General features: G+C 38.3%; 1 protein-coding gene across 2 annotated transcripts in view; it reads left to right on the top strand.

Annotated features, from left to right (window-relative positions):
* Positions 1 to 12,437, top strand: part of ARSB (arylsulfatase B) — a 76,295-nt gene that overhangs the window by 31,823 nt on the left and 32,035 nt on the right. For both annotated transcript variants that reach the window (XM_059492623.1, XM_059492622.1), the window contains exon 6: positions 7,492 to 7,562. In XM_059492623.1, the coding sequence (XP_059348606.1) occupies positions 7,492 to 7,562 (71 nt within the window). The remainder of the gene's footprint in view (positions 1 to 7,491; positions 7,563 to 12,437) is intronic.

Below are 12,437 nucleotides of genomic sequence, written 5' to 3'. Positions count from 1 at the left end.
GCCGGGGGAGAGACCCAACTCCTTCCCGCCGGAAACCCAAAGAGAAATTGCCAGGGGAGAGCCCTGCTTTTACCCTGTGTTCTCAGAGGTGGATCCAATGCCCAGTGGTTGGGCCAGATGGCAACATTCAAATCTTAGCACTCATTGGCCCCATCCACAGCATCCCAGAAATCCTGTTTCCGGGTCAAACCATGACAGTCTGCAGTATGCATCTGGAATTGGACATGTGGGAAATCTGTGCAGACATTAAACTCACTGAACATGGATCCCACTTTGATGGTTTGTTAGCTCAGTACAGGAATTGTCAGGCTGGCTCACTGTGTAACCATTTGCATAGACCTGTGTCATGCTGTCCAGCGTCTTGAAAAACCTTTGAGATCGAGTACAAAGTACACCGGACCTGGTTCCTGAAGGTTGTGATGGTGTGACTGATTCAAGCAAGCTGAAATACTCAAAAGCACAGTGCAGACGTGCTTAGATGACTGGAAAAAGAGGCAACATAGCTCCAGCTGGGTTATTTCAATGTTCTTTTATTCCCCTAAGAAGGATTACAAAGTCCTTAAAAGCTAAGTTTCTGCAGAATTTGAAAGTTCTGTGACCAGCCCTTAGTTTTGCAAAAATTGTGTTGGTTTAAATTACTTTGTTTCTTCATTTTCTGTGCTGCATATAATGTATGCATTGATAGAGCTAAATCCTGTTCTCTTCTTTTTAGAGGATATATTTTTTTAGTAGTTCTTTGAATATAGTTTCAATTTACATAAAAATAATTAGGATGGAAAGTTCAATACTGCTAAAGCAGAATAAAAGGACTAACAATTCCATTTCCTTCACGCAATTCAGTTGAAGATTAGTGTTCTGTTTCTTTTAGTAGCCTTTGCTCTGCTTTTATAGCAGGTAGATCATACTATATTATGTGTGTTATCACCTTTTTCCCCTTCTTTTTTTGTGTGTCTTAGTATCCTAGACTGGGAATTGCAAGAGTTAAAAGCAGTTCCTAAACAAGCATGAGCAGGTGTGCTGTCTGAGTTAGGGACTGAGATGAGAAATTGAGAGTTAGAGTAGGCAGATTTGAACCCATGTACCCATCCATGGATCAATCTATATGGATCTTGGAGTGAAAATGAAAAGCAAAACCAAACCATACGCCCTACACCTTCCCAGAACTAAACCCTATGTCTTGAGTTCAGAATTGGTTTGTCTATACCTGTAACATTACCTGTTTGAAGCTGGTAATCTTGATTTAATTCTTAGTGTTGCCTGTGTTTCTAAAGAGCTAAGGGGTGGTTTTCTGCAGTAGCTGGAGTTTACAGGAAGCTCATGGCCTTGTGCCCAGGTGTACTGTGTGGCTCTCTCCCAAGTGGAAGAAGATAACGATATGTATAATTGAGGCCAAGGATCATTAACTGCCAGGAAGGAATGGAGACTCCCATCCAGCCAGAAAAAGTAAAGTCTTTTACTTTGTTAGTGTTCCTGTGGGGAAACTTTGCATCAGCAAGATCCAGAGTACACCTACACCATAGACTTTTCTTCCAGCTACCATTAGAATTCCTGCCTACTTCAAGTTCAGTTTCAACCATGTATTTTTGCAATGGATTCATCTTCTCAGATCAGGTTACATCAGCAGGAGAGTTGTTGGGGAAGGATAAGTACAACTGTGCCAGCACGCTGCTGACATTTGCATTTCTGTCTTTGTAAAGGGAATGAATGCAATCTGTATTGGCACTGCCAGGGAACAGGTGACTACCAGTGTTTTTGGGTGGGTCAAAGAGAGGGTCTCTGTCTAGACAGGTAACAAGTCAGGTTTTCTAACTGTTAGGCTATTCCTTGGCTGACCTTGCAGCCAAAATGTCAAATTTCACATGATTTTCCCATGTAATTGGGATAAATGAGTATATTAAATTTCATGACCATAATTCAAAAGGTCACTTGAATATTGGATAGCAAACAATGAAGGCATAGTGCCCTTTTGGTGATATCTGATGAAAAGCACAAATATGTTGTTTTTCTGGGACCAAATGACTCACAGTGAATGAAATCTTAACTTGCTAAGATTCTAACTCATTTGAAAAAGGAAAATGAATCACTGTTTTACGTCTCTTTTTTTTTTTCAGTACAGTCTAATATAAATAAATGCATAAGCTTCTTGTGATTTTTTTCTGGGGGGAGGACACTTTAATCCTGAGCCTACTGGTTCATATGTGTGTAATCAAAAGGAAAAAGATCATAAAATTGGAACCTTGATTTAGGTATTCAAAAGAATATATGGGATGGTGCAGATATTATCAGGAGTCTTAATCTATTTCAGTGATCTCTGTATTTTAAAAATGAGTTCTTAATATGATGTTCATGTAATACTAAAAGTGTAATCATATCATGCAAAAATTTATAATAAATCTTATACTACTGAAAATAGCTATGTATAAATATAATATACTATAGAAATAGGAATATATATTCAATAAACAGAAATTCAACATAAATGCTTTCTGAAATTCTAGACCAAGATGAACTTTCTGTCATGACTTTAAATGACTGGTAGTCCAAATTGGGAATCACATTAACATGACAACAACTAATATTAAGTACTTGTAGTGCAAAGTCTGCCCAGCGAAACACAGAGGCAGAGGATTTCAAGCCATCCACCTGGCATCCCCACACCATGATGTTTGTGAACCCATGGGCCCAGCATCTTTGCTGTGGTGCAAAGGTCCAGGGATGCCAGGTGTGAAGTCCTTCAAGCTTCTTCTGTGCTCTTCGTAGGTTTGGTAACTGCACAGGCGTTCCAGTCATGCCTGTTTGTGTCCTTTTGATACTGCATCTGTGTCCTGCACTACCTCTGTGAGTCCCTGAGGGCCATCACTGCTTAGCTTCCAGGTGCCCCTGTCCAGTGGAACTGGCCTCGATGTGCTGGGGCTGTGCTGACGTGCTGGTCTAGGTTGTCATTAACATGACAAGAGCCCTTGTTGTTACAAGAGCCCTTTCCCTGCTCTCATGTCTATGATGTTGTCTTCACATGCAGATTTTACCACTCTTTCTCCATCCATACCTATCTTGGACTATTTTTCTCTGCAAAATTTTGTTGCAGCATGTAATTAAACCAGTACTATGTAATTTTTATTTTCTCCAAGTACATTTGAAATGAAGTGTAACTTCCTTTTTGATGTCTTTCACTTTTTTTTGCAAATAACTTAGCATGATGTCATTGTGTCAACCCATTTTTAGATAGCTGTCAGATCTTTCCAGTCTCAGGTATCAATATTTTATAAAGGTTCATAAATAAATAATAAATAATAGTATATTTCCCTACTATCTTGCCTTAGGTTATCATGGGTAAGACAACAATATAGCTCTAAAACCCTGTATGTATTACAAGTAATTTCTGAAAATATGGTGATAATATCGCTGATAGATTTTACAAAAATGCAGTTGAGAATAGCAAGAACGGTATTAAAATGCAACCAGTCAAGGAGTCTAAATTGTACTGCATATTTCCAAGCAAGTATCACAAAAGGCAGTTGCATTTTTAAGAAACATCTGTTCTCCAGATGCTTACTACTCTATTGAAATAAAGACACTTGGCAAAGTAGTTTTTCTTTGGTTGATACATTTTTTTGATACATCTTTATTTTCAGCACTGAATATCTAGTGTGTCCATGCTCAGAGAAAGTATTTATTTTGCGTTAACAGAAAAATGTAATTGTAGACCACATGACACAGTATGATAGCCACTGAGAGATTCAGGATTAAATACAGTACAAGTAACTATTATTTTCTCAAAGCTTATTATTAAGCAGAGAGTTTAAAATCTTACTTATATATTTTGTAAGGCAAGTTTTATAATGTTGAAATATCTTTTATAATGTTGAAATATCATAACTGATTGGGTGGAGTAAATGAAGTAAGATCAGCTTGAATTCTTCTCTACTGAATGAGAGCATTTATTTTAGAAATCAAACACAAACACCTGTTTTTAAAAAAATTATTGTTGTGATATAAATTAATACAGAAGAAAGAGCAGTGTAAAGCTGAGAGTATGTTCATTTCCCATATACTGAAATATAATCATTTTAGGAAAACATTGAAAATAAGGCCTAGAGAAAATGGCAAGGTTATAAAGACTCAGATTTTGCTTAGTGACACTGAAAATGTTTTTGTGCAAGACAAACACACTTACCCTGAAAAACCTTGGATTCCTTGCCAAGGACACCTTCTGGCTGATTAAAAACAAAAGTAAAAGATTGCTTGTAGATCTTTATTTGTGATCTCTAAGGAATAATAAGGCTTTTGGTATGTTTTAAGAACTTTGCAAATCAGAAGAAGGAACTAGCTGATTGTCATACCATCGCTGAAGTTAGGCCACATGCTTTCATTAAGCTGTTCTTACATAGAGGACTGTTTTGAAAACCAGCAGCTTTTAGCTATTTAATTAAATAATAAGGACATATCTTAATTATTCTACCATCTGACAGGGTAGAATAATAACCAGACAATATAAAAAGTTCCTTATGTTTAGGGGGAGGGATGACGTATTAGGATATTGAAGTCTAAAAATAAATATTCTAAAATTAAAGCGTTGTTAGATATGGTTACCCAGGCAGTTACTAAAATACAAAGGCAGGTTTCCCTAGAGAATATTATTGCTTTTTTATTGTAGCTCTCCTGGCTAGACTATATTCCTGATGCAAAATACTCTTGCAGAACATCTGCCAAGGTGAATCTGTAGTTGCATTTGTCTCTCTGGGGGGTTTTGCAAATGGAAAGGAGGGCAGAGTTAAAGCACTTCCAGGGAAATGGACTCTTTTACAGGCATAAATTTCCTATCTGCTGTCTCCAGAATGTTTTTTTCTGTTTTCCTGATGTTTTTTGCTGTGAGGCAGGTGGTGTTTTCAACATGCAATGCCAAATTCTTTGGGTATTGTTTTGTGATATATGCTGGTTATGAATATCCATGCTCTGTACAACAAGAATTACTGGGGTAGCACTCAAACTGAAAAGCAGTGCTGTACCATTGTAGTAGCTCCATGGAGCTTAATGCAGTGACACCATAAGCTTCAGGGAGTAAATCTGATGATTACATATAAATCACATCCAAGGTACTAAGAACAGTATTCTATCCCAGAACAAAAATGGATTCAATAATAATGGCAACTGCTGCATGAAAAACTTACATTAATACAAGTATAATCTTTATTTTTTTTTGCATTCTATCAGCTGTAATGTAAATAGCCATGTTTAGTATGTAATATCCACTGTCCATGTTAAAATTTATAAAGGAAGTTATCTTCAGTCTGCTTGAACACTATGAATATATTTGGCATAATCATAGATTCATATGGAATCATAGAATAGGCTGGTTGAAAGGTCATTTAGGCCAACCCTCATGCTTTAGACAGGGACATCCTCAACTAGGTCAGGTTGCCCTAAGTCCTGTTCACCTGACCTTGAATGTTTCCAGGGATGGATCATCTACTACTTCTCTGGACAACCTGTACTATTGTTTCACCACCCTCATCATAAAAAATTTCTTTCTTATATCCAATCTAAATCAACTGTCCATCAGTGCAAAACCATCACTGTTTGTCCTGTTACAACAGGCCCTACTAAAAAGTCTGTCCCTGTCTTTCCTGTAGGCCCCCATTAAGCACTGAAATGCTGCTGTGAGGGCTGCCCAGAGCCCTTCTCTTCTCCAGGCTTTACAAGCCCAACTTTCAGCCTGTCCAGAAAGGAAGGTGCTCCAGCCCCCTGATCATCTCCGGACTCCCTCCAGCAGGTCCCTGTCCTTGCTGTGCTGGGAGCCCAGAGCTGACGCAGCCCTGCAGGTGGGGTCTCAGCAGAGCAGAGCAGAGGGGCAGAATCCCCTCCCTGCCCTGCTGGTCACTCAGCACTGTGTGAATACTGAGCAGCACCGTAGGAATACTGAATATATAGAGATGAGAAGTAAATAGGAGTAAGTTACTTAATTGTGCTGTATTTGACTCTGGTAGGAGATACTGGGTTACTTAGCATAACTCTGGTGGTTTCTTTCTTTTAAAATATTCTGGAAAATGTAGATACAGCTCAGAAACTGAAAGAAAACCTTCCCAGTTTTTGCAGTTATTGCAGAGTCAATCACAGGCTATAAATTTGAAACCTAGTTTAACTTTTGCTAACTGGTTCTTGTTACTGTTACCTATGAACAGATGGTGAAAGGCACACTTGAACGCATCTGTCAATGGAGCACATAGAGTTTATTAAATCTAAGATAAAATTTGTTTAAATAAGGCCAAGCATTCTTAAATTAGGAGTGTGACTACTATATACACTTGGCAGGGGGCGGGGCACAGTTAGCCTTTCACCCACACTTTGGGAAAACCCATTTTTGTGGCAGTTTCTATACATTGAATTACTAAAATTGTAGCTTAATGAATGTAATTCCTCTGTATTAATTACAATACTATATTACATGAATACATTTAATCTTTTAGTTCTTCTTGATAGTTTGGTATTCCCTCAAAATGTATCATCCAGAAATGTTTTTAGAAATGTAACAGAAAAATATTATTTTGTTTGCTACTGCAAAATTTAACTTACAGGTAAATACTGTTTAATAATATACAAAATAACTATAAAATAGTTAAATAGTTAAAATAACTATAATTTTTCTTATGTCTCCAATGAGTTTTATATTACCTGAGTTATTATTCTTAATGTCAGGAAGCTTAGGGGCCCTGTTTGAATTTTTTGTGTCTTAAGTTAAGCTCCTTAATGAAAGAAAAAGCAATTTTAATTATTTGGAAATTTTTGAAAGGATGTGTTTAGGTTCACGGTCAAATAATAAGTTATTGTCGTGTCCTTGTGTAGACATGTTTCTTTCTAATTATGTCTTCCTACTCATGTTGCCCTTTATAAGGAGTAAATTTCATTTACTCAGTTTTTTAGGTCTGGGATTTACTTAGGTAAGAAAATTTATGGATAAGTTCAGAGGCTTATTCCTCACCATCTCTATATACTGAATGGCTAGAAAATGAAGGATTATTTTCTTTTTTAACACAACAAGATTATATGTATCTAAATAATCCTAGTGATCTCAATTAGAAATCAAAGGCGGTTTTCTTGTGGGATAGCAATGCTTGTGGTGTATTTTGAGGCACCCAGCCATAACGCTTCCAGCACTTGTTCAGATAAGCAGAGAGCATAGCAAGTGCTATGCCAGCTTATGCTGTGAAATTTGACTCTTAAAATTGGTTTTTGTAAAACCCTGCTTTGGTAGGGCCAATTCTGTACTCAGTAAACTTATGAATAATCTAAATAAACACCACTGAAGTTAGGGAAAACTTGTAGAGGCAAAGGTTGTTGCTGCTCAGAAGGAGTATTCAGATTAAAGTTGATAGTAATAAATTCGAAGTTATGAGCTCACTCTCTATTAAGATGACAAAAGCATTAAAATAAAGGATGCAGAATCCTAATAAGCTACAGAAGGTGATTAACCTTTCCTTTTGAAATCTCTCTTAGTGAAGGAAGACCTTCTCCCAGAGTGGAACTGCTGCATAATATAGACCCCATGTTTGTGGACGATTTCCCATGTGAGTATGCTGAAGATTTATTAAACACACATTTTACCTTCTGAACACTTCTTGTCTTCCGTAAGTGAAGTATTTTCTTCCAGGTGAAACAAAATACAGTAGGATGCCTTTTGTTTCTAAGTAAATAGCCTTAAAATACAGAAACATCATCCCCTGGATGGTGTAAGTTCTTCAACGTGATCAGCATGGGCTTCCTGTTTCATAGAGCTCTGAAACACTGCTGAGTAATGAATAAAGTACTTTGGAACATGGAAATGTTGAGGAGCAGCTGTGTGTCTGAGGTGCACAGTGAGGCACACTGCCAACAACCCTTTCCAAACCCTCTCTCCAAAGTTCCAAATGAACTGCTTGCCCTAATACATCTTGATACAACTGTATAATATGACCTTGCAAATGGAAAGCTTGAGTTTGTGAGGAACTGAGAAGTTCCAAGCTGTGTGATTGCTTTTGTTCCATAATCATGTGGGTTGGACCCCTAATGCCACAATCACATGAATTGGAGCTGAACTTTGCTAATTCTGTAGCTCTTTTTAAGCACCATCTGTTTTATGATTCAACATTACTAGTTTGCTAAGGCCTACAAGCTTTTCAGGCAGACATTTTTTTTATACAGAATATTGGAAGAGGTCCCTTCCAGTGTTTTTATAGCATTTCTGTATTTCATTATATGAAGAAGTAAATCCAGGCAGAGAAAAAGTAGTGCAATGGAGACAGTGATCTGTTGCCTGCAAGACAAATACATGTTGTGCTGCAATAACTGGATGGAAATGGGTAAGATGGCCATGTGCCATGCACATCTGGTTCTGTGACTCTTTTCTGAGAAGGAGCAACATTGTCCCTATCTAATGCTGACTGGGCAGCACTGCCTGCAGATAGTTCCTACATACTGATTGAATTAAGGTGTAGCTGCTCCAATTTCCCTTCAGAAAATGCTCAGTGAGTCACAGAATTCCTGTACAATGTTATGCCCTGGTGATGTATTCTCAGGCCTACTTCAGAGACTGTGTTTTCCTTGTGGGAATAGCCTGTGATTGAGTTGCTTGAATAGACAAATTCCTGGATTAAGCAGATGGGGGACAAGCAAAGGAACTTTCAGGAACCTGGACTCTTAGCAAATGTGGCCCTAAACTGCTTCCATGATGCAGTGCTCTGATGATCATTCACTGTTTGCTACATGTATTGCGTCCTTAGTTGTGTGCATTGTGTGAAATGTGGGTGAGTGGGGCTGGGGGTCAGGAGCTGTAGTTGGTGTGACTCTTTTCCTGCATAAGATGCAGTTTTGAAGAATCAGGAACAGAGGAGGTTATATGCATGCCTGTAAATTTACAATGTTTTTATGTGCCTTTCAAAACTGCAGTAATTAAAAACAAAAACTGAGCTCTTTGCCAACATGTTCTTATGCACCATATAGAGTTTCCCTGTCTCTTCTCAGCACAGGCCTATTCTTTCAGCAAATTACTTTGTGCCTCCTAGTGAAATTATGCTTTGTCATATAAGGATTAAAATTTCTATTTAATAGGCCTGAGTTCTATTTAAGACTGAGTTATTAGGAGTAATTGGATATGTATGTAAGTCAGCTGATTTTTACTTGCTGTCTGTTTTTCATTTATTGAAACTGAATAATAAGTTTAGAATAAATATCTAGAAAAATTAAACTAGTGTCTCTATTATGAATAGATTAGTGAGACACAAAACTTGGAATATACAAGGATTTCAGATTTTCAGCAGTCATGGTTCTCTTCATGTTTTGTTGGTTTCCTTTTTTTTTTTTAAGTATCTTAAACGGTCCATGCACTCTTTATGTCACCAAGATGATTAACTGTGTCACTCTGCAGTCTTGCTCTTTCCTTGACTGTTTTGTTTCCATGTCATAACTTTTTTGACAGTGGAGTACTCTTTTGCCTATGGTGCTAAAATGCATGTTTGCAGGTTTTGCTGGGTTCTTTCTAAACTCTGGTTTATGCATATTTTTCTCTTGTCCTAGTCTGCTTTGAAAAGTCACATCACCTAAATCATCTGATGTCAGATGAAATATTGCTATTATTCTAATACTTTCTTTTTCAATTAAATATCAAGATTCTGTTAAATGTAACCAAAAAAGGAGTTTTCAGGTTGTTGTGGTTAATCAGGCAAGAAGACAGTACTGTTGTAATTGGGCAAATGTGGAGCATTAACTTACTATTTTACCTGCACTCAGGGCAAGTTCAGTGTTCCTGAACTCTTGAGTGGTTTTGTCTATAATGTATACATTCTTTCACCATAATATATTTTCATTTAATGGATGCATTTATCTTCATCTCTATCAGAAAAATATTATTTTATATATATATAAATATAGTTAGTAGCATGAAAAATGGGATGCCTTATGTAATTAATAGGGTTTTTTAACTGAAACAGGAAAACTGAGCTTTGTTCTGTTCAGATTTTTTTACACCAAAATAAGCACTTCTTCAAGGAAGAATTTGTGCAAAAGACATTAATTAGTTTAGTGACCAGTCAACTGTTACAGCCAAATTTTCAACAGCATGTTAAATTAAAGTAGTAAGACGCGATGTCTTGATTGCAGAGCTAGCAATGTCTCTGCTGCTGTGGTCTGTTAGCACTGACCTTGGGCTGTGTGTTTATTTACCACTTGTGGGGAAACAGTGTATATTCAATTTCTCAGACTGAGCGCTGGTTTCTGATCTCTGAGCATCAGTTGGGCTTACTCCAGCAGATCTGATGAATCTGCCGATCAGCATCTGCTTAGCTTTTTTCAGGACTTGATGTCCAGTGGCAAACACTGTAGCCCTGCAGTAGTCTTTTATCAAGTACTGCATGTCTCCTATTGTTAATAGTAAAGAGCACAAGAGGAAAAACGCTGTAAAATAGTTTGTCTGCAGTTCCATTTTACAAAAAAATGCTTAGGTCTTATTTCACTGACTCCTTCAAGTAGATCATCTTTTTCAGAAGGCAGACTTCTTTCATTGAAATATAAACTTTTCCTGTGGTCTGACACACATGGACAGTGTTTTAAACTTCATTTTCTTCATCTTTAGTGCTAAAAAAGGCAATTCTCTCCCTGGCCACAGACCTTGCCTCCCTCTGACTTGTGGCAGCCCAGTGGAGTGGTTGGAGTTAAAAGCAAGTTTTTCTCTTTACAAACTGATCTGGTTTGTGGTGCAGACCTGCAACTATGTACTCACGTAAGAGCATACAGTGGAATAAAAAACTAGGATATGATCTCCAAAACTAGGATGAAAAGAGGGGTGGGTTGTGGCCTTTGGTGGTTGCAAAGCCTCTCTGGTGGTGAGCTATTGCCAAGATGGCCAGCCTGTCCTCTCCCTTTCCTCTATCCTTCCTCCTTCACTTGTGTTAGATGTAGAAATCACATGGTAACAAGATGATTTTTCTGCTAGATCAGCTTTCAGATTGTTTTGGGTAGCCAGTCAAAAGAGGAGGAAAGGTTTCTACCACATCAGTGAGCTGAATCAACCTGCCCTGTAGCTGTGTGACGAGCAGCAGAGGATCAGTGTGTGGTTGGTAGCAGATAGAGGGTCTGGCCACAGGACTCACTAGCTGAGATCAGTTCTGACCACGTTAGGAACCTCAGCCAGAGGCAGTAGTTTCATGGAGTTCAAGCTAGTAGGCTGCTGCTGCTACCACAGAGGATATCCTGCCTCCCACAGTGCCTCACCACTGCTCCCCTTTCTCGTGGGTCACCAAAACTACTCACAGAGCTGGGCTATGAACCAGGTCAGTATACTGGTTCAGATTTTAATAATCCGTTTTTTCCTCCCTCTGGATGTGTGCTGGATAGCCAAATGCTCATTTTGGCACAAAGACTGGGACTAGGAGTTTTGAGGGACAAGTGAGACCGATTCCTTTGGCTCTGAAATTAAACCCTGAGGTTTCTGTTTCATGATACATGATTAAGTGATCCAACAGGTTTCTGCTGGGGATGAGCTTTACCTTCTCCCCTCCCCTTTCCCAGACACACACTCTTGGTGCTTATTTTGCATTCATTTTGGCACTTGGATACCTCTGTGAACTGATCCAACTTGCTAGCCTGGTTTTCCTCTGTCATGTGGGTTGAATCTGCAGTTTGGAGGGGCTGATGGATGCCAGCTGCAACCCAAGGTGGGACAAGGAGGGTGTGTGGTTGGAAGAGGGGAGGCAGAGGGGGAGGCAACCCTCCTAGTCTGGCTGCTTCTGGAACAAGAACCCCATGGGGAAGGAGTGGGAAACCACATCTTCTGGCTGAGCCTTGCTAAACCAGCCAGTCTGGTGAGCTCTGCAGATGGAGCTGGACCCACACACCTCAGAGATGGTTGCTTCTCTCCCTCCCTACTAAAAGCCATTGCGTTCATCTTTCTGATTGTTTCTTCATCACACTGTTGATTGTTTTCAGAAGTGATGAACATACATCTCAATTGCCTGATCTCAGTGGAGACTTGTAGTTTACTAGAGAGTTCACCATTATGTAAATTTGCTATGAAAAATTTACTGTCTTTCAGATTTGGGTCTGGAACATCCATATTTTCTGTTAGGTTTAAGGATTCAGTAGTAAAATAAGAAAATTAAAAACAGAAAGCTGAAATTATGTTCAAAGTATAATTTTCTCTGTAATGTATAGGTTAAGAAAGCACAAATACAATGCATAAAGTAACCTAAAAATTGCATAAGTAAAAAATCAGATTTACATACATTTGAAGAGAAAAGAATCAAAATTGTTTTGTCCCATTTTTGTGAATTTTTCCTTAAAAATGAAAACATAGCCAAGTTTTTGATGGTTTGGCAGCTGTGCAGATGACATCAGCTCCTCCATTGGGAAAGATCTCATCTTTTAAACAGCCTTATGGCATTTCATCAAGTTTTGGTGATTCAGCTAAATTA

This window comes from Ammospiza nelsoni, chromosome Z (genome assembly GCF_027579445.1).
Source record: "Ammospiza nelsoni isolate bAmmNel1 chromosome Z, bAmmNel1.pri, whole genome shotgun sequence".
NCBI lineage: Eukaryota > Metazoa > Chordata > Aves > Passeriformes > Passerellidae > Ammospiza > Ammospiza nelsoni.
This window is presented reverse-complemented; position numbering and strand designations above follow the sequence as displayed.